Source organism: Neoarius graeffei, chromosome 2 (genome assembly GCF_027579695.1).
Source record: "Neoarius graeffei isolate fNeoGra1 chromosome 2, fNeoGra1.pri, whole genome shotgun sequence".
In the NCBI taxonomy this organism is placed as follows: Eukaryota; Metazoa; Chordata; class Actinopteri; order Siluriformes; family Ariidae; genus Neoarius; species Neoarius graeffei.
Genome location: NC_083570.1, coordinates 67534298 through 67556999, shown reverse-complemented (window position 1 = coordinate 67556999; position 22702 = coordinate 67534298). Strand labels below are relative to the sequence as shown.

Here is a 22702-nt window from a genome sequence, read left to right as displayed (position 1 = left end):
TAATAATAATAATAGCTGGCTTTTTTCATGGTATATCAGAGATTCCATTCAGCTAACATGACACTAAACTCATCTCCCACTCATTCAGTATCATGCTAGCTGAATGGAATATATCTGATATACCACTCAATACCAGCCAATATTATTTAAATATGTCACTCAGATCCACAATGTATTTTGTATGAAAAATGCGAGTTTTTCAACACAAGAAGAAAAACTTCCTATCTTTAAGCCAACTTGTAATTTTCTTTTTATTATATAGACACATTCAGAAACAAAAACTACGCAGGTTAATCAAAACAATTCATCGATATCCTCACGAATGAAGATATTGGAAAATATGTTCCTCAATGTCCCGCATGTAGTTTGTATGAAAAATACAAGTGGTGTATTTTCCAGTAAAACGCTCACATTTGTTTAATAAATATATTAGTGCTGTCAAGCGATTAAAATATTTAATCGCGATTAATGTCGCGACTGTCATAGTTAACTCGCGATTAATCGCAATTTAATCGCACATTTTTGTCACATGAAAAACCATTGTAATTCTCTTATCAGCATAAAAAAGTGAATGGGCTTGCTCACCGTTCGAACTACGGGGGTACTCGGGGGATCCGAGATCCCCTGAAACAGACATGAGATCCCTTGAAAACATGATTTGGGAAATGTTGGGGGGGTCTCTAAAATATTGGCAAAATGATGTTTATTGACATAGCAATCGTGTGTAATGGGAAGCATTTGCATATCCGAAGTGAGTACGCGATGGAGATCCGCGCTCTGAGACAAGCGCAAGCACCCCCCAAGGGGAAAAAAAGGGACCCTCCCGAAAATATCGGCATAGTTCGAACACTGGTTGTACCAATGTTTTTTTTTTTTATTGCAGAGCATAACACGTCTTGTCACAGCCACTGCAAAGTGGGGCTGGAGCCGCCGATGGGAAAACGAAACCTAAGCCGAGCACCGTGGCTCTTCGGGGGAGGGCAGAGGACTCTGGCTGTGCAGGGCGTGGCATCATGTCACAGAGCGTTAATCTCGCGATAAAAAAATTATCGCCGTTAAAATTGAGTCAAGTTAACGCGTTAATAACGCGACATTTTTGACAACACTAAAATATAGATATCTGGGGTTATTTCTACTAGTCGTTTTTTGAAGGCAAAATATTGCATAATCATTCCAAACACATGCACTTGCAGTCCATAAAGAATTACTGACATGATGGTTTCAAAAGGGACTAAAATCTTAGATGCGACAGCAATAAACACATCCCATCTCTCCATGGAAAACTAGTCTACATGGAAAGAACTTATTTTTGGGAATGGCGTTTCCATAAAATCTCTTACGACGTCACAATCACATTTTCAGTATAAAACAAAAGAGAAATAGGCTGCAGCAAAAACATTTAATCAATATTTTTAACAATTCTATTTTGCATACAGGAGGCAATGTTTATAGTATTTTAGTTTCATCGCTAGTGGAACAGGAATTCGGTTGGTAATAAGCTAGGCACATTTTGTCAGCGAGATCCATCACTTGAGCCTGTGAGATATGATGCAGGGTTAAGCATTTAGTATAAATACAGAGGTGATTATAGGAAATCGCACTCTGATTGGTCAACAAATTCGGACTATTTCTCGAGAATCACCTCGAGCAACTCGGCAAAATGGCAGCCGATCGCTTTGTCGCCGTAAGTGAAGAAGAATTACAAATTATGAAAGAAAATGCAGTTCCTAAAAGCACTAAAGATGCTGCAAAGTTTGGTCTAAAACTATTCAAAGGGAAGATGGAATTGTGATTTATTTTATCGATTTCAAATCTGCCTCAGGCTCAGTGAATAATTGTTAAACAATGAGCGTTTGTGTGTGGAAATATAAACAATATTACAGACCTTGACATATTCTATGGTTGCATGACATTTATATTGGAGCCTTTGGAGGAAACAGAATAGCATTAGACATAGAGAGAGATTACGTGTATTACACCGAAGTGTTTCAGCATCCTGACAGCTCTGACAGACTTTGCCTGCACTGAAGGCTTGTTATTGATTGATAGTCACAGCAGGAATGACTTACTCGATGCACACTTGATGGGTTAATGTCTGCTTGATGCTGACAGAAGCACCCTCAGCTCAGTGAGCCTTGGTATGGAGTTCATATAGATGTTGAGGTGTTAGTGTGTGAGATCAGAATCCAAGCTCCGTGTGGACTGATGCTGAGATGTCGGATGTCCAAGAGCGACAGGCAAGACAGAAATCACGAGCCGTCCTCCTTCTCACACGTCAGCCTTCATCCCCCTACCTTACTGACTTGTCTGTCATGTATAGATGACGGTTTTGCTTGTGCACCCACCCTTCCCACCTTCACCTCCAGCCCACTCACGCTGTAAACATGATGTACATCTGGATTGTCATCTGCTACTCTGTAACTTATCCCAGGGGTCTATTCACACTCGGATGCCAAGATACTTTTTTGCATATGTACGTTTTTTTTTGTTTTTTTTCTTAAACGGTGATCTTTCCTATGTAATGATGTTATGGCATGTGTGGTAGCCTGGGAAACCCTTCACCCACTATCTATGATGGCCTGGTTTACCCCACTCCTTCGTTACCTAATGTATTCGTTACCCCACCCCTTGACCACCTAATGTATTCGTTTACACATTTTCAGCAGGGATCAATAGACTGATTGGATGTACAATCACAAAATGGACACTTAAAGGAACAGTCCACCGTACTTCCATAATGAAATATGCTCTTATCTGAATTGAGAAGAGCTGCTCCGTACCTCTCCAAGCTTTGCGCGACCTCCCAGTCAGTCAGACGCAGTCAGACGCGCTGTCACTCCTGTTAGCAATGTAGCTAGGCTCAGCATGGCCAATGGTATTTTTTGGGGCTGTAGTTAGATGCGACCAAACTCTTCCGCGTTTTTCCTGTTTACATAGGTTTATATGACCAGTGACATGAAACAAGTTCAGTTACACAAATTGAAACGTGGCGATGGAAAGTCCGCACTATAATGACAGGCGTACTAACACCTTCTGCGCGCTTCAGCAGCGCATTGATATCTGAGCTCCGTATCAATGCGCTGCCGAAGCGCGCAGAAGGTGTTAGTACGCCTGTCATTATAGTGCGGACTTTCCATAGCATAGAAAATCGCCACGTTTCAATTTGTGTAACTGAACTTGTTTCATGTCACTGGTCATATAAACCTATGTAAACAGGAAAAACGTGGAAGAGTTTGGTCGCATCTAACTACAGCCCCAAAAATACCATTGGCCATACTGAGCCTAGCTACATTGCTAACAGGAGTGACAGCGCGTCTGACTGCGTCTGACTGACTGGGAGGTCGCGCAAAGCTCGGAGAGGTACGGAGCAGCTCGTCTCAATTCAGATAAGAGCATATTTCATTCTGGAAGTACGGTGGACTGTTCCTTTAAGTGATGCTTTTAGCCTTGTAACCAGCTAACCAAGCATGTTGGTAGGGCAGTAATTTCTAGAGGCTGCTGAAACCGATTCACCCTCATGGAGTAGCTGAGCTCCAGGTGCGCATTTAGCTCGTCTCGCACGCACTTGCTTCATTAGACATGGACAATGAGTTTACCTCTCAACACCCCAGTCCCACCAGCCAAGCCAAACATGATGCAGCACTGTCTGAGATTCAGTGGTAGGGAAAATGACCACTGTTTGGATAAGCTTTCTCTGCTGTTAAGCATAAAACCATTTGTGTTGAATACCTGTACTGCTAACATACTTTTTAGATTTTGTGCTTTTCCTGTGCTGTCTCCTACTTCTGAGGCGTCTTTGTAATACCACTGAAGGACTTGATGAAAGGTTACTGTGTGTGGTGAATACTTCATCATGATTTAGTGATGACCAGAAGCACAGCTTGATCCTTTGACTAAGTTGCACTCTCACAAAGACAGGAGCAGCAACAGAACAGAGCAATTCACCCTGGCGCTTGTAGTTCAATTCCCAGGCCTCTTGTTAGCAGCTGTTCAACTATGAGGCCTACCGTGGAAATAATGAGCAGAAACAAAGGGAGAGAAAGGCAAGAGAGAGAAATGGTGTGGGGAATGGCAGGGGTGGGAGGGATTAAAACACCCCTTCTGTCTTTTCTTCCGAAATGTCTCTTCACGACCAAGCTCAGGACAAGGTTGGTCTCTCTCTCTCTCACTCACTCACTCACTCACTCACTCACACACACACACACACACACACACACACACAAATCCAGCGCAACCCTTTAGACCCTTTATTGTGCTCTTGTCGGATTAGCTGGCTCTTGTCAAGAAGAAGAAAAGGGATTTCATTTAATAGAGAGGGATTTGGAGTACAGACCAGTTTACAAGTTGCACTTAAAACAGCAAGTAAAGAGAGAGCTGGTTTTAGTACGGAGCTCTGCCATTTACAAAGAAAGTGAGGAGGCTTGGGTATTCAGAGGCAGTGCCTTGCAACAGATCAACGTAGTTCAAGAGTAAAATCTGTAGATTACTTTTGGATTATGGTTAATGGGTTTCTACTACTTGACCTGTTAACTTGTGCATATGTGATTTGTGTAAATTAGTTTAGCTGTCATTTTTTACAAGGTAACTTTTAACCTGGCACCGCTAAAGGAAAAGGGTTGGTTTGTTTGTTTCTTTGTTTGTTTTTTGAGACACTGATTCATATTGTCATAATCTGCTAAATATTTGGGCATGACTTCACAAATTCTGCATGATTTCTCCTTTTGTAAACTGAGGGTTGTAGAATAAATTTAAATTTGCATATTGTAATTTTTTGTTTTTTACACTATTTGTATTTTGAGCACTTATTAGCTCATCCGGCTGACAGGCGATGAGCTTATGCCATCATGTGTTGTCCGTTGTCCACAATTCATGAAAATCGCTTCTCTCTCAATTCTTCACCAATTTTGATTCTTTTTGGCAGGAAGGTAGGTCTGCCTGGGGTGCATATAGCTTCTACCCAAATTTCCATAATTGCAATTAATAATGAGGATATAGAGTAATTAAGCCCTGATGAGCAGTTTCCACATAAATTGCTTCTTCTCCCGCAATTCTTCACCGATTTTGATTCTTTCTGGCATGAAGGTGGGGTACCTAGGGTGCATATAACTTCTACCCAGATTTGCTTAATTGCAATTATTAATGAGGTTATGGACTAATTAAGCCTTAAGTTGTTCAACAAAAATCACTTCTCACTCAGTTCCTTGCCATTTTGGATTCTTTCTGGCAAATAGGTATGCATTCCTTGTGTGTGTGTGTGTGTGTGTGTGTGTGTGTGTGTGTGTATATATATATATATATATATATATATCACATCACACATCACATTATCTCTAGCCGCTTTATCCTTCTACAGGGTCGCAGGCAAGCTGGAGCCTATCCCAGCTGACTACGGGCGAAAGGCGGGGTACACCCTGGACAAGTCGCCAGGTCATCACAGGGCTGACACATAGACACAGACAACCATTCACACTCACATTCACACCTACGGTCAATTTAGAGTCACCAGTTAACCTAACCTGCATGTCTTTGGACTGTGGGGGAAACCGGAGCACCCGGAGGAAACCCACGCGGACACGGGGAGAACATGCAAACTCCACACAGAAAGGCCCTCGCCGGCCCCGGGGCTCGAACCCAGGACCTTCTTGCTGTGAGGCGACAGCGCTAACCACTACACCACCGTGCCGCCCCATATATATATATATATATATATATATATATATATATATATAAAAATATAAAAAAGAGAGAGGTGTATAGTTTGCAACTTTTATTGCACAAGGTAGCCCACTTTAGATTGTTCCTTCTGGACTAGACGGGGCCAGAATGAGCAACGCAGTCATTGACGGTCTTGTTAGAATATTAGGAGTAGAATATTATTAGCTGAATCGGGTGTATTAAAGTGGGGGGGATAGCTTTGGAGATTTCGTGGTAGTGGTACTGGAGTCATTTAATTTTCCAAGCTATTTTGCTAAACATAACAAAAAAGGCTGTTTTACAAATGTGAAAATTGGAATCTGGGCCTAACTTTGAAATGTGAACCAGGGAATTAAGCAGTTTATGTTTGGAGGAGATATGAATGCAAATATGGGAACACCATTAAAAGATAATTTAACTCATAATGAATTATTTTACTGCTTATTTTTCACACATTTAATGATTGTGAGTGTGTGAACTCTCATTTAGAGTTGAGGGGAATAACAAATTTAACCCAAGAAAGGCAACATATATCTTATGTGCATATACTGTCTATAAACTCTATGGCCACAAGTTTGTAGACGCCTGACCATCACACTCTCGTGCTTATTTAACATCCCATTCCAGATTTATCCCCCCCCTCCCTTGCTGTTATAATAACCTCCACTCCTCTGGGAAGGCTTTTCACTAGATTTTGGAGTGTGTCTGTGGGGATGTGCTCATTCAGCCACATGCATTAGTGAGGTTGGGCAGTAATTTGGGTGAGAAGGCCTGGGGCTCAGACAACGTTTCAATTCTTCCAAAAAGTGTTCAGTGGTGTTGAGGTGAGGCCTCTATGCAGGCCACTTGAGTTCTTCTACATCAAACTTGGCAAACCATGTCTTCATGGACATCACCTGGTGTACAAAGGTATTGTCCTGCTGGAACAGGTTTAGGCCTCTTGGTTTCAGTGAAGGGAAATAGTAATGCTGCAAGATACAAAAACTTTCTTGTTTTTTATAATGTATTCACTCCTGGTACGTACAACAGTTGGTGCTCAAATATTTATGCTTGTTAAAATTTGGTCTTAAACTGGTTAAATATAGATTGTTTGTTTTTCTTTTTCAGGCCTGATGGAATGGGTACCATCACAGAGGACGAACAAGAGGAATTTGAAGAAATAAGGGTCAGACTGCTGACTCTGTTAGAGAGCCAGATTACACATTTCCGGTGAGGACTGATTCAAATAGCACTCATAAACGTCGTATTTTGTTGGTATGTAACACTTAATATGGTCTTTCAGTGTGGCATTTCTACACATTCCTGCTGCTCCCACTGTAGAGAGTTGAGAACATCAATAATGAAGCTTCTAGTCCTGAAGCTGGAAGTTAGTCAGTAAGAACACAAGATTAGCTGAATAATAGCTAGACAATAGCAAGAAAACAACTTCATGTATTATGCAAATGCAGGGCAGACAGAGAGCCATCAGCCTAAACTTATTAAAGCTGTGAGTCACTTGTTGTGAGTCAAGTGTGGTGCCTCCTTTGTTTGTTTCATGCCTCAAATGGGCTAACAGCCTCTTCACTGAGGGCTTTTCACTCACACCTGTGGCTTGTAGTGTCTATAAGGACCACTGGCCTTTTTTCAGTGTGGGGTGGGGTTTTTTGTCTTTTAATATTCATGCTCCGACACCTGTTCTGCTTTTTCCACTTCACTTCAAGGAAATTAGATTCTCCTAATCTCAGAAAAATAGCATTTTAGCACAATCAGTTTATGATTTATTGTACACTCTTCGAAGCTTAAAGTTAAGTTAAATATCCCGTTGGGTTTGTGTAGTTACTCTCCTTTATCCACTGTGTGTAGGTACTGTTTCCCCTTTGGACGTCCAGAGGGGGCTTTAAAAGCCACACTGTCACTTCTAGAACGGGTAAGCAATGAAGTGTGCACGTTTATGTTCACTCACTGTGTAAGTCAGGGTTTCCCCACATGTAATCTAGAGGAGGTTGTTTTTATTTATGCATTTATTTCTCTTTTCACAAAATTGTCTTGGTTTCTGAATACAAAAATAATGTATTGTTTATATATTCCATTAAATAAGTGTGTATGTATATATATATATATATATATATATATATATAATATTTTAGTGCTGTCAAAAATGTTGCGTTATTATCGCGTTAACTTGACTCAATTTTAACGGCGATAATTTTTTTATCGCGAGATTAATGCTCTGTGACATGATGTAGGTTTTTCATAAGCTTTTGAAACTGCCAGGAACTTGGAACAGAGACTTTGCTTAGAAAACCGATAGCAGCTAGACTGTAATGCCACGCCCCGCACAGCCAGAGTCCTCTGCCCTCCCCCCAAAGAACCAGCGCGGGCAGGGCGCGCTAGTCCCACGCCTTGGGACGAAGAGCCACGGTGCTCAGCTTAGGTTTCGTTTTCCCATCGGCGGCTCCAGCCCGACTTTGCAGTGGCTGTGACAAGACGTGTTATGCTCTGCAATAAAAAAAAAAAAAACATTGGTACAACCAGTGTTCGAACTATGCCGATATTTTCATTGGGGTCCCTTTTTTTCCCTGGGGGGGTGCTTGCGCTTGTCTCAGAGCGCGGATCTCCATCGCGCGGATCTCCACTGTTGGCACACTTCCTTTCTACTAGTTTGTGTCCCCAACCTGGCAGCAGCAGTCATTGTCATATCGGTTTATTTTATCTTTGATGTAAACACAACACTTCGGATATGCAAATGCTTCCCGTTACACACGATTGCTATTAGGGATGTCCCGATCCGATCACGTGATCGGAAATCGGGCCCGATCACATGGTTTCAGACTCGATCGGAATCGGGCATTGCCTCCCGATCAGAGATCGGATATATATCTATGTAATATATTCTCATTTTTAACACATCAATAGCTATGCGTTGGCACAGAGTGAGACCAGACCTCTTGTCTCAACACAGCAACATCAACGCGTGCGGCATGACATCACTTTGTAGCGGAGACGCTATTGGTTATTGGCTGCCTGTTGCCGGCAAAGTTGAACACGGAAGCAGTTCGAAGCGGAAAGCAAAGCATGAGATCTTTTTTTTTTTTCGTTGGATGACAAAAGAAACGGGCTCAAACCTGAAAGGGTAGAAATGCTTGTTTTCATCAAGAAAAACGTTCATTTCCTTAATTGAAATTACTGTACACCACTGTGAGATGCGTTCTTAAAAGCAAATTACTGGCACTGTGGCACTTTATTTTTTTTTATTTGTTTACATTCCTGCCAGGTATTTTAAGGTTATTTTTTAAAATTTGTTATTTATTGTTCAAACTGCCTCACGTAAGTGTTCTGTTTGCTAACGGAGTTGTTGGATGTTAAAATAAGGTGTTAAATAAAAAATGAGGAACATCCTGGATCCGTTTCTTTCCTCGTCTTTATTTTTTATGGATTATAAGAAGTATCGGATCGGGACTCGGTATCGGCAGATACTCAAAATCAAATGATCGGTATCAGATCGGAGGGCAAAAAAACCTGATCGGGACATCCCTAATTGCTATGTCAATAAACGTCATTTTGCCAATATTTTAGAGACCCCCCCCAACATTTCCCAAATCATGTTTTCAAGAAGGGATCTCATGTCTGTTTCAGGGGATCTCGGATCCCCCGAGTACCCTCGTAGTTCGAACGGTGAGCAAGCCCATTCACTTTTTTATGCTGATAAGAGAATTACAATGGTTTTTCATGTGACAAAAATGTGCGATTAAATTGCGATTAATCGCGAGTTAACTATGACAGTCGCGACATTAATCGTGATTAAATATTTTAATCGCTTGACAGCACTAATATATATATATATATATATATATATATATATATATATATAAATAAACACACACACACAGAGGTAGCCGTCGACTTACGACCTATGCAACTTACAATCGTCTGGTTATGACTGGCAAGTGTTTCCCAGCTGAGCGTACGACAGTTTTCACCCCAGCTCCCGGCAGCGCCTCTTGCTGCGTACAACAGTTTCCACTCCAGGCACATGCGCAGTCTCTCTCGCGCTCCCTCGTGCACTCCGTCATACAGTTTCCGCCCCAGCTCCTGGTTTATGAAACGAGCGAATGCTCCCGCCAGCCCGAGCGCTGCAACAGCTGATGATGACGTAGACGACCCACAGCCAAGCACCAGTGATGCCAGCGGTCACTAAATTTTGTATTTTGCTATGTTTTACATTTGTATTTTGGTGTGTTTCAAACTAAAATGTTTTCTATTTTTCACACCTGCATTTCGTATTTTTTGTTTTGCACATATTAAACGAATTGTACTGTATGTAGTGTAGTATGCAGTGTTTGACTTAAACCAAATAATGAGCCAAGGTAATGAAATAAGAAAATGTTGATAAAATAAGACTTTAAGATGATTACAATATCATTACACATCACAATATACTTGCGTTCATTTAACATAGGCCGACTTACGACCAGATCGGTTTATGACCGGTCAGTCATAACCAAACGCAGTCGTAAGTCGACGACTACCTGTATATGAGATGCAGGGATGGATGGGGTATTTTTTAGAGAGGAAATGGACCTGTGTGTGGGGAACAGTAAATATATTGCGATCATACTTGCAACCCCAATTCTAAAAAAGTTGGGATGCTGTGTAAAACATGAATAAAAACAGAATGTGATTTGCAAACCATGGAAAGCCTATATTTCATTGAAAATAGTACAAAGACAGCAGATGGAATGTGAAACGGAGAAATTTTATTGTTTGTTGAAAATATATGCTCATTTTGAATTTAGTGTCAGCAAAAAGTTTAAAAAATTTGGGACGGGGCAATAAAAGGCAGGAAAAGTTGTCATGCTAAACAAAAAAAACCAACTAATTAGGTTAATTGGCAACAGACCACATGGTTAGGTATAGAAAGAGCATCCCAGAGAGGCTGAGTCTCTCAGAAGTAAAGATGGGGAGGGGTTCACCGCTCTGTGGGCAAATGGTATAACAATTTAAGAATAACATTTCTCAATGTAAAATTGCAAAGAATTTGGGGGTCACCTCATCTACGGTACAAAATCTCATTAAAAGATTCAGAGAATCTGGAGAAATCTTTCTACACAAGGCACAAGGATGAAAACCAACATCGGATGCCTGTGATCTTCAGGACCTCAGGCGGCACTGCATTAAAAACAGACATGATTCTGTAGTGGAAATCACTGCATGGGCTCCATATAAATCTGTGATTTCTTCTCCATGATGCAGTTCAGCATTGCCCGGGGCCATTTCTGAACATTTGGGAGTCCTAAGCAGCATCTTATTCTGCTGGGTCCACTTCTCCTCTTGTGCATTTTACTTTTTTCTGTTTAACCACTTTGTTGAAGGTTCTTATGAAAGACATCACCACACCTGTCCCCGCTGAGGAGATGAAGAAGATTGTTCAGAAATGTTTGGAAAAGGCTGCACTCATCAACTACACCCAGCTGACTGACTACGCCCAGTTTGAAGGTTTTATATACATTATATTGCATCATAACCGCAGTAAGCTGAGGCTTGCAACAAAGCTTTGGAAAGTAACCAGAGACACACACATGTGATTTAAGTTGTAATAATTCTCACGTTAGTTAAATGTGCATTATTTGTGTGTCTGTCTCCAGCTGACTGCCCTCAAATACCTCCAGAGAAGAGGTTAGAAGATATGATGCGGCTGGGGGAGCTGTGTATGGAGGTGCTCCAGCAGAACGATGAACATCATTCTGAGGTAGAGCACACCGATTTGCAGTCAGCCAGAATTGATAGCGCTCAGACCTGGTGTTCATCAGAATAAACTGACGGCACCCTGAAGGAAAACAGATGCATGGAGTGGCAAATCCTTGTTTATTGTCGACTTGTCATTGTTTAGCATCTCACTGTCCATTTCTCTTCCATGTAACCATGACGATTGATAGCGAACAGTTCATTATACAACTAGTACTAGCTCACAGTAGCAGTAAATGTAAATAACGCCTACAGCACATCTGTCTCAGGCCAACTTGAGTAAATAACTACATGCTGGTGGGTTGTTTTTTTTTTTTTTGATCAATCATGGGTGTTGAGGCTTTGTCGGCAGAGACTGTTTCATTTGCCTAAATGCATGAAGCAGTAGACATCTGTTCCGAGGGTGTGGAGTTATTTTTAGGGCTTTAGCCACAAACAGCTGTCACATGTGAAGATGATGATAATGCTAAAGTGTTGGCACCTAATAAGATGAATGTGCCACTTGCTGTTACTAAGGAAACGTTAACATGTTGCTGCTGAGAATAGTCAAATTGTGGAAGGCTTTGAGGATTAAGTTTTGAACTAACTGTTATATTTTATATATATATATATATATATATATATATATATATATATATATATATATATATATATATAAATAAATGTGTTTTTAATTGTCTTGTTCCGGGTTGTTTTTTTTTTTTTTTTTAAATGCATAAGGGACGAGAGGTAAGTGAATGCTTGTTTTGGCTTTTGTGTTGTAGTGTCTGTTAATGTCAATTCAATACATCAGTGTTCTCTGCTTGGTTTTCTGATTTTCATGTACATTTTGTGCTCATTTTTATTCATTTGGGCCTTGCTGGGGAATCTTCAATGTGCAACACAACTGGACAACTAAATATATTTGAAGCACATCTTTGAAAATAGTATTTTCCTATCCCTGAAATTCCTAATAGAAGAATTAATACAGAGAGTGTCTGAAAGCAGTCTGACCCTATATAGACGTGGATGAAAAATGAAGCTGCTCAGTCAGGCAGGCTCCTTGATGTGTTCATCTTAATGCTTGGAGGACTCGCATTTAAATGCTAGTGGTGGTGTTTTTGATCGGGGATTTAAAGGAGTTGTAAATAGGGTCGGTTGGCACTGTGCCATTAAATAAGCTGCTTGTGAAAGACTTGAAGATGAGCGTCTTCAAGGCCAGATACAGAATGTCACTAGAATTAGTGTTTGGCTCATACAATTCTGATTGACACTCACGGAAGCACACAATAGAAAATTTCAATAGATCTTAGGTAATTCTTCTCTTCTCATCACACGCTTTCATGAGACTTTTTGCATTGTGCTAGTTCTTTTTGATCGAAATATGCAGCTATGGACATAGACTTCTTGCCTGTCCTGTAAGAGGGAATAAAATGGCAAGGCCTTCCTTTACACACACTATTAAGTGGGCAACAGCCAGCAACTAGATTGTAAGAATGAACTCGAAGGACTTTGAACATTTCAATGCAGGACATACAGCAACACAAGAAAACCCTGATCACTTAGGCAAGAATAATAAGTCAATATACTCTAACCCCTTTTGTCACGATACAGACATTATATTACTGTAGAAAGTGACGTGCACAATTGTGTACGTGGCGACCGAAAAGGATAAGAGAATGTCTGTTTTCACTTTCTTGAAGGGTGACAGTGTGATCCTTTCCAGTCAGTCCAGAAAAAGACATTTGATATAATATTTTTTTTTAAATATATTAATTGTGAGTCTACCCAAAGCATGAGAATGTTTAAACCATTATCTATGCATCTCAATAGAGTAACTTGAAATAATAATAATAATTTATGCTATATAGTATATTGAACATTGTTTTAAGTACAGTTACTACAAATTTCAATTTAATTGTGAATATAATAATCGTAATGTTAATCACTTATGAGCCACCTCTTAATGAACTTGCACCCATAATCTGTTTGAACACTCGTACCATGCCACCACATTGTGGAAACCAGCTAATTTACACATTTATTGATTATCGCAGAACATGATGCGTACAGGGGGCGGCACGGTGGTGTAGTGGTTAGCGCTGTCGCCTCACAGCAAGAAGGTCCTGGGTTCGAGCCCCGGGGCCGGCGAGGGCCTTTCTGTGCGGAGTTTGCATGTTCTCCCCGTGTCCGCGTGGGTTTCCTCCGGGTGCTCCGGTTTCCCCCACAGTCCAAAGACATGCAGGTTAGGTTAACTGGTGACTCTAAATTGAGCGTAGGTGTGAATGTGAGTGTGAATGGTTGTCTGTGTCTATGTGTCAGCCCTGTGATGACCTGGCGACTTGTCCAGGGTGTACCCTGCCTTTCGCCCGTAGTCAGCTGGGATAGGCTCCAGCTTGCCTGCGACCCTGTAGAAGGATAAAGCGGCTACAGACAATGAGATGAGATGATGCGTACAATATCATAAGCATTCCTGTGTAGATTCAAGCCAACTGTCTGTCAATAAGAGCACTGTTTCCTTTATATTTAAAGGTCTCTTCTTCGCATAAAGCATTCTAGTATTGTATCATAGACATTGATACAATGCTGTATTAAACACAGTCTAGCATGTCACTCTGACTGCTTTGTGTACACTGTGAAGCACTGAGACGTTATGCTTTGAGGATTTTATGATATTAGTGGCTGATACATTTGTCGTCAAACTGAGCTTGAAGAAAATCAATGAAAATCCCCCTCCTTCCCATAAATATACAGAAGCTCAGGAGATGAGTACATTTTCAGCATCGCTGGGTGAATTTGTTGTGGGGTCACAGGAAACCCTGTGGCCAAGTTTACATTAGACCGTATCTGTTTCGTTTTCTTCGCGGATGCACTGTCCGTTTACATTAAAACGCCTGGAAACGGGAATCGGCCAGCGTCCACGTATTCAATCCAGATCGTGTCTGGTCCGGTGCTGTGTAAACATTCAGAATACGAGGATACGCTGTGCTGAGCTCTAGCTGGCGTCGTCATTGGACAACGTCACTGTGACATCCACCTTCCTGATTCGCTGGCGTTGGTCATGTAACGCGACTGCTGAAAAACGGCGCGGACTTCCGCCTTGTATCACCTTTCATTAAAGAGTATAAAAGTATGAAAATACTGCAAATACTGATGCAAATACTGCCCATTGTGTAGTTATGATTGTCTTTAGGCTTGCCATCCTTCCACTTGCAAGTGGTAAGTGACACGCATGCCCGATATGCACTGGGATCACACACACAGCGGCTCAGTCCCGAATTACTGCTCGTGCACTTCACTTGTGCGCTCTGTGAGCTGTTCAGGGCCGGAGTGCGCACCCTCCAGAGGGCACTCGCTGTTCAGGGCGGAGTGATTTGGAGCGCAGGATGCCTGCGGAGCCGAGCGTATCCATGTATTGGCGTTGCTGTGTGCAGGCGAATCGTGTATTGGTGTTGCTGTGTGCACGTTAATCGTTTTAAAAACGTTAATCTGATGATCCGCTGATACGGTCTAATGTAAACACCACCTGTCTTGCAGAGTTTTTTAGAGAACATTTAAGGTTTCCCCACAGGGACTAACTGAAGAACTGTTTAGCATGTTGGATAGACGTGCCAGAAGAACCTGAAAGCACTGAAGTTTGGTGGGGGGAAAAATGTTTTTAACCACCCAGCATGCAGTGTGTATATGAAATGAGTGAAGCTGTTTAAAGATGGATAAGGTAGCTTATTGAAAAACCGTTAAGAGACATATTTGCATTAAGAGAAGGTGGATGCGAGCCTTTTACTTTCAGAGATGGGTAAAACTCTTGTTTAAGAACAGCGTACAGCAATAAGGAAATGTCTGTGGCTTATGTGTAAGTAATACTGGCAAAACACTAAGTGGTTCAAAAATAGTTTGGCAACAAAGGTCAGAATGTGTTCAGAGCAGGTTCTGGGTGCCATTTGAAGCTTCCTGGATGAAGCCCAGCACAATAAGGATTCGGTTGTGTTTTTCTGATGGCTGCTGAGGGATGATCTAGATTCTGTTTCTCCCACTGTGCGTACCGCCGCCATTAAGCATCCATATTCTTTCCTCTCAAGGTCTTTTATTGTCCCATTTGTCACATGCTGAGCTTGTGGATGGTGACATCAGTTTTCTTTGTTTTATGCTCTTCTGTTGAATTTAGAGCATAATTGTTGCACACATTTGTTACATGTGAATTTGTCATTTATTCTTTTGTGTCTGAGGTGCTTCTGTGAATATATATTGGGATTCCTTTTTTTTTTTTAATTTATTCAAAGTGTAGTATTTCCACTTTGTACTTACAAATATCAAAAAAGGATGTATTCATAAGCTTAAGAAAAGATGTGTTTAAAAAACAAAAATAATAGGGGGTGGAAAAGTATTCTTGTGTGTATGTGTGAAAGTTATATAAAATAAATCAAATTTTAAATATAAATGCTGCCAAAAAGGTTGTTAGGCATATTGCATTAGGTATCATCATAAGAGTTTGGTAGGGAAAATTTCACACAACATTCAGATGGGAAAAGGTACAGAGCCATAGCAAAGATTTTTAGCCAACTCGCCCCTCTCAGAATCACGTGACTGCTACTCTGCTAGCTTTATGTGCAACAAGCCCTCATCAGATTCACTGTTAGTGATCCCTTCAAAATTCTCCTTGAACATTTTCCTAACCTATGTGTTCGATCTGGAAGTTTTGAATAGAATATACCTGAGATTTTTTTTTTCCCCTTCTCCTCCCCTTTCCTTTCCTTCATTACCACCTGTGAGACAGCCGAGGCTGGTTCTGGTCCATTACAATGGATAACCATATGAAAACAGAATGGATCAGTTGAAAGAATTTAAAATATATCGAAGACAGGATCTTCAGTTTCACATTGCAAGTTGGCTTAGGATGTCACTGGATTGTTCCGGATTGTTTTTCAAGCAGTGGAACATCCATGGATATGAAAATGGCGACTCGCTACTTGGCGCAGAGGATTTTGGGAAGGGTGAGCCAGCCCCTTTAACCATCCCTGTCAGCAGCGCTCGAAACTAACGGTGTCCCGATGTCCCGGGGACCATAAAAAATGTCATCGGGACACAAAATTATTATATCTGGGACAATCCCGGGACAATGGAAAAAAATAGATCTAGAAAAAAAGTTCTACATTAATATTATTTACAAAGCCGTAACACATACGTAGATATTCACCTAATTTGTCAATTTTAATTTTAAAACGTTAACAGCGAAAAATACATAGTAGCTACACTTTCGATGCACCTGCATCCGTAGGCTACAGAGCAGCGCATTCTGTTCTAGAATCTTCGGCCGGAGTCCGCATTATATGGACTTGGAATGGAATTGCTACCGCACACGCTGCGCCGACTCTTGCCAGAACAAAAATGCTTAAGTGGTTGAAGCGGACCGACCGCGGGGAAGAAACTGAAAGCCCAGACATAACGTCTCCGGGACCTTCAGGATCCAAAGTGTCATCGCCTGGTCTGCAGGCAACGCTAGCAACTGAATGAACTTAATGAACACTGTTAGACACGTTATAAAATACAACAGGGATGATGTGGATGATACTGACGGAAGATACCGTTCAACAGAATAAGTGAGTTTTCTTGGTGTCTTTCTAGTTCAGAAAGTTTAGTCAGTCAGCAGCACAACTAGGCTCGGACCTGCACTATGTTGATGTTGCTAACATTTGCACCCACGTTTCGGCAGCGAAAGTTCATAAAATGGATAACGGAAAGTTCATAAAAATGGATAACGGTAATGGTGAAAATGATAAGTTGGCCTTATAAGTGCCAACAGATATTCAAGGTATAAGTAGATGAAATGAACATAAAAGGGGTCTTATTTTCAACTAAAGTGTACTGCAGATGTAGGGAGTTGAAACATTTTCTGAATGAGCTAGTTGGCCCCTTTAAATAAACGGGTATCTATTCATACAGTGAGATCGCCAAAGTTTAATAAACTGAAAATGCAATAACTGTAATTTTGAAGTAGATGATGTATAGGACATGTGTCGCTTGTGTCTTATGACTTATTGTAAAAATGATATAAAGGGTTCAAAATCGCATAGTTACAAATATAATAGTAACTTCATATGATAATATTAACCACTGGTTATTTCAGAGAGGAAAAAAATGGGGACACTATTGCTTCCATTCGGGACAATACAACACAGAATTCGGGACCACTGGGGGACACAAAGAAAAAAAGTTAATTTCGAGCCCTGCCTGTCAGTGGAATTGGTTCAGTAATGTGCAAGTGGAAAGTTCATGGAGCCACAACTATTCATACCTGGATAGGTGCAACATGCAAGATTTCACAATACACTCTGACTAATGGTAAGGATGATGAGAGAGAAGCCAACAGTCACTCAGAGTTACAAGATGACGTGAAAGCAGCAGGTTACACAGAAAACAATGAACTGCACTGCAATCAACTTCATTCCACACAACACTCCTCTGCTAAAAGAAGCAGCACAGAGACGTGCATCTAAAATTTCCACAGAAGCATTTAGAGAACACTAAATGCCAACTATTTTAGAAAAAAAGAAGAAAGAAAAGTGCAACTCTTGGGCAGTACTTCATTAAATGAATTTTGGAGAAAGAAGACTTGCATTTTTCATCTCCGGATCACCATGTCCACAGTGAAGTACAGAGGTGCGAGCATGATGATATGGGGCTGCTTCTCTTGTAAACAGTTCTGGGACATTACATGTTATCAAAAGAATTATAAATGAAGTGATGTACTAAGACACATAAGAGGATAATTTAATCTCATTGGTCAAGAAACTGAATCTGTGGAGAAAGTGGACTTTTCAACAAGATGACATCATCAAACATACAGCCAAAATAACTCAAGACTTAAGAAACCAAAGTGAAAGTGCTTGTATGACCTAGCCAGTCTCCTGATTTTATTTATTTCCCATACCAAAAAATACTTTTTTCCTTACTGTATATTAATTTCAATACATTTGTTGTATGCAATTACTCGTAGGAAAATAATGTTCCTTAGCGATTTTCAGGAACCTTTAAAAGTTATTCAAAACTGAAAAAGTTTTAGGTTGATGAATCTAAAAAGGTTGCTAGATTCTAAAAGTGTATGAATCTGTGGCTGTATTATTATAATGCCCATTATTCATTCATTCACATTCCTCTCTCTCTCTCTCTCTCTCTCTCTCTCTCTCTCTCTCTCTCTCTCTCTGTGTGTGTGCGTGCGCGTGCACCATAGGCTTTCTCCTGGTGGCCTGAGGCAATGGCGGAGCACACTGAAACCTTCTTTTCCCTCTACACAGTAGACATGGATGCAGCTCTGGCAGTGCAGCCACAGGACTCCTGGGACAGCTTTCCTCTCTTTCAGCTGCTCAACAATTTTTTACGTACTGATCGTAAGTGTGGTTAAAGCATCTCACTTTAGGTATTTCTTTTTCTTCCTTTCTCCTCATTTTTTGAGTTGAAGTTTTTATTTCTACACTTTGGTCAACAGTTGATACCATATTATAAAATAAACCCAAGGTAAAGTCAGCTCCTATACATCAGAAGGTGGCAGATAAACAAGAATCAAGAATAAATCAAGAGTCAAGGGAGTAAGTGTTCCTGGGTTACTTTATAAATGCTGTGTAACTTGATACCTTAGATTTTGCAATACATTGCTATCTGTTCCTCCTTGGCCAGATATTTTAGCCAATATACAGTACGGTGCGAAAGTCTTAGGCACACTATGTTTTTATACAAACTTTGTTTATAGATTTCTATTTTATGACTCCTACGTTATCAAGTCAGTACAAAAACAATTTAGAGTTCTAAACGTTCGTTTTCCAGCACAAAATTAAATGTTGCAGGGGGGGAAAAAAAACGTTTGTATCTGAGCAGCATATTACAGTCCTGCTCACCATCATTGGCGCCCATGAAGTTTAAGTACATAATGTGGAATATCTCCTGAAAAAAATGAATCAAATGAAACAACTTTTTTTCTATAGAGAATTCATGTTTGATACAAAAGAGCAAATGATAAACAACAATTTAAAACAATAAAAAATGAGAGGGAAAAATAGAAAAACTTGAAGCTTGCTGTGTCACTGATATTGGCACCCTTTGCTGTAAATCAGTATGGAAACACATTATGACTCACCTGTGGTAAATCACAAATGAGAATCACCTGTGATAAATTGTCTGTGCCCATGTGACATGAATTAGCCAATGAATGATGACTTCCGTGTTTTAAAAAGCCACCTGTTATTCCCTGTTCCTTTGTCACAATGGTGAAGACAAAGGAGCTGTCTGAGGACATCAGAAGAGCTATTGTTAGCATACACAAGACCTCCAAAGGGTATAAGGCCATCTCCAAAGACCTTGGTATCCCTGTTTCAACAGTGCATAATGTTATTAAGAAGTTTGCCAAGCATGGAACTGTCAAGAACCTCCCTGGACGTGGGGGGAAGAGAAAACATGATGAGAGAAGTCTTTGAAGGTTGGTGCGAATGGTGGAAAAAACACCACGTCAAACATCCAAAGACCTGAAGGCCAACCTGGAACAGTCTGGGGTCATGATTTCAACAAGTACCATACGCTGCACACAAAACCAAACAGGGCTTTATGGGCGAAGGCCAAGGAAGACACCATTGCTGAGGAAAAGACACAAAAAGGAACAACTGAACTTTGCCAAAGAGTACCTGGACAAATTGCAGTCCTTCTGGGAAAATGTTCCGGGGACAGATGAAACAAAACTAGAGCTTTTTAGCAATGCACACCAACAGTTTGTTTAAGCCTAGGACGTACGATTTTTTGGCCGTGCGATTTTTGGCGTTTCCCAAATCGCTGCGTTTTTTTTGTTCGTGGAGAAAGACGCACGTTGGCCATAAGTTTGTCTTGCAACCTGAAAAAAACGTAAGCGCCCATAGAGTTTGTTTGACATGACAAAGAACCTCTGCGGCCGGTCTACGGCTCGCAAATCAGCACGTCACACGCGCGCCCTCCGTGCGTTTCACGCGCACCCACCGTGCGTTTCTTGCGTTTTTTGCATGTAGACCAGCCGTAGGACCACGTACGGCCGGTTGTGACCGAGGCTTTACAGGCAGCGCAATGAAGCCTACAAGGAAAAGAACACCCTACCAACAGTTAAGCATGGTGGAGGATCCATAATGCTGTGGGGCTGCTTTGCTGCATCTGGTACTGGAGGCCTTGACCGTATCACAGGAATCATGAAATCGGAGAATTATCAAGAGATTTTTAGAGCGAAATGTCCTACCCAGTGTAAGAAAACTTGGTTTGAGTCGAAGACCATGGGTCCTCCAGCAAGACAAAGACCCAAAGCACACATCCAAAAGCATGCAGGAATGGTTGAAAAGGAAAAAATGGACTGTTTTAAAATGATCTCAATCCGATCAAAAATCTTTGGGGTGAGCTGAAATCTGCCATTGGGGAAAAGAACCCTGCAAACGTTCAAGAGCTTGAGCAAATTGCAAAGGAAGAGTGGGAGAAAATACCAGCTGAGAAGTGCAAGAAGCTTATAGATGGCTACAAGAAACGTTTGGAGGCTGTCATCACTGCCAAAGGGTGTGCAACCAAATATTAAAGAGGGGTGCCGTTATTGCTGCACATGGTGTTTTTTCTGTTTCTTCTTTGAAATTACAATATGCAAGTTGAAAAAACAATTTTCTTTGTTAAATTACTTTGGACCTCCAATTAAAAGATCCTGATGATATAAATTTGGTCCATTCCCATTTATTTCTGAAGATATTGTACAGGTTATGCAAAAAATGAAGGGGTGCCAATAATGGTGAGCAGGACTGTACATAAGAGAGCACTTTTCAGATTAAAAAAGAAAACATAATGAAGGCTGCTGGGTTTTGGTGCAAAATGAAGAAGCGAGTGTGACAGTCAAAGTGTCCAGAAGAACTGTGGCTGGTTCTGTAAGATGCTCAGTAAAACCTGCAGCTCATTTCCTTATAAAACTGCACTCATTGTACCTGAGACTACTTTTTTTTTTTTAAAGCGAAGGGTCGTCTCACGCCAAATAATGACTTTGTTTCATTTATTATGGCTTACTGCTGTTTATAGTATTCTTTTTTTATGTTGAAACATTTCATTTCATTATTTTTAAGCCATTTTTGGTCTACAGCATTTCTTTACACGTGCCTAAGACTTTTGCACCGTACTGTACACCATGTGGCTCTTAGTATAATGTCAGTAACACAGCTATATTAACAGATATATGTAAGTATCGCAACACAGTACTGTACTTGCATACCGGTAAGAGGCAGTTTGTCAATAAATTCAGCCATTCTTATCGATAAGGTACTGTATTTTGGAAGACTTTCAGTGTCTCAGAATGATTCTTGAGGCTGACACCAGACCTGTAATCACAATCCCAACCTTGCCCTTTTGTAATAAGTTGACAGTTTCTCTGTTGCCGAAAAGACATTATTGTGGGCAGACTGAAAATTTTCCCTGTCCACCTTCCAAACACATTCAATATCACCCTGAGTTTAATACAATTTTTGACCACGTTTTACTTTCAATTCCACATCCAAGGTCTGCCACAGTATTTTTAAGTTATTCTCATTATTATTATTACGAACTACGTTGGCTATTCTGTTAAATTCAGAAATTTAAACTTTCCTTGGGCAGTTTTAATTGTTCAAGCAAATGCTAAGTATTTTGTAGAGGTCATACAAGATTGTAATGGTATTTCCCAAAGTTCACATTACCTTCCAGATTACATGTTTCCAGTAGTTCCTTATAGGGCATAAATATCCCTTCCTTAAATATAGTACTGTGCAAAGTTTTTTCATACAAACTTTGCTACAGAATTCTGTTTTAGGACGTCTACGCTATCGAGTCAGTATAAAACATTTTAGAGTCCAAACATTCATTTTCCAGCACAAAAATTAAATGTTACTGAATTTTTTTTTTTTTGTATCTGAGCAGCATATTACATACAAGACCACTTTTCAGATTAAAAAAGAAAACAGAATGAAGGCTTCTGGGTTTTGCTGCAAAATTAAGAAGCGAGTGTGACCGTCAAAGTGTCCAGAAGAACTGTGGCTGGTTCTGTAAGATGCTCAGTAAAACCTACAGCTCATTTCCGCATAAAACTGCACTCATTGTACCTGAGACTACTTTTTTTTTTAAAGCAAAGGGTCGTCTCACGCCAAATAATGACTTTGTTTCATTTATTATGGCTTACAGCTGTCTATAGTATTTTTATTAATGTTGAAATATTTCATTAATTTTTAAGCTATTTTTGGTCAACAGTTTTTCTTTACATGTGCCTAAGACTTTTGCACAGGACTGTACATTTTCTATA

General features: G+C 40.5%; 1 protein-coding gene across 3 annotated transcripts in view; it reads left to right on the top strand.

Moving 5' to 3' along the window:
* cadps2 (Ca++-dependent secretion activator 2) overlaps positions 1-22702 on the top strand; it is a 364308-nt gene that overhangs the window by 280971 nt on the left and 60635 nt on the right. For all 3 annotated transcript variants that reach the window (XM_060914773.1, XM_060914772.1, XM_060914771.1), the window contains exons 14-18: positions 6802-6903; positions 7537-7600; positions 11046-11169; positions 11319-11422; positions 18626-18782. In XM_060914773.1, the coding sequence (XP_060770756.1) occupies positions 6802-6903; positions 7537-7600; positions 11046-11169; positions 11319-11422; positions 18626-18782 (551 nt within the window). The remainder of the gene's footprint in view (positions 1-6801; positions 6904-7536; positions 7601-11045; positions 11170-11318; positions 11423-18625; positions 18783-22702) is intronic.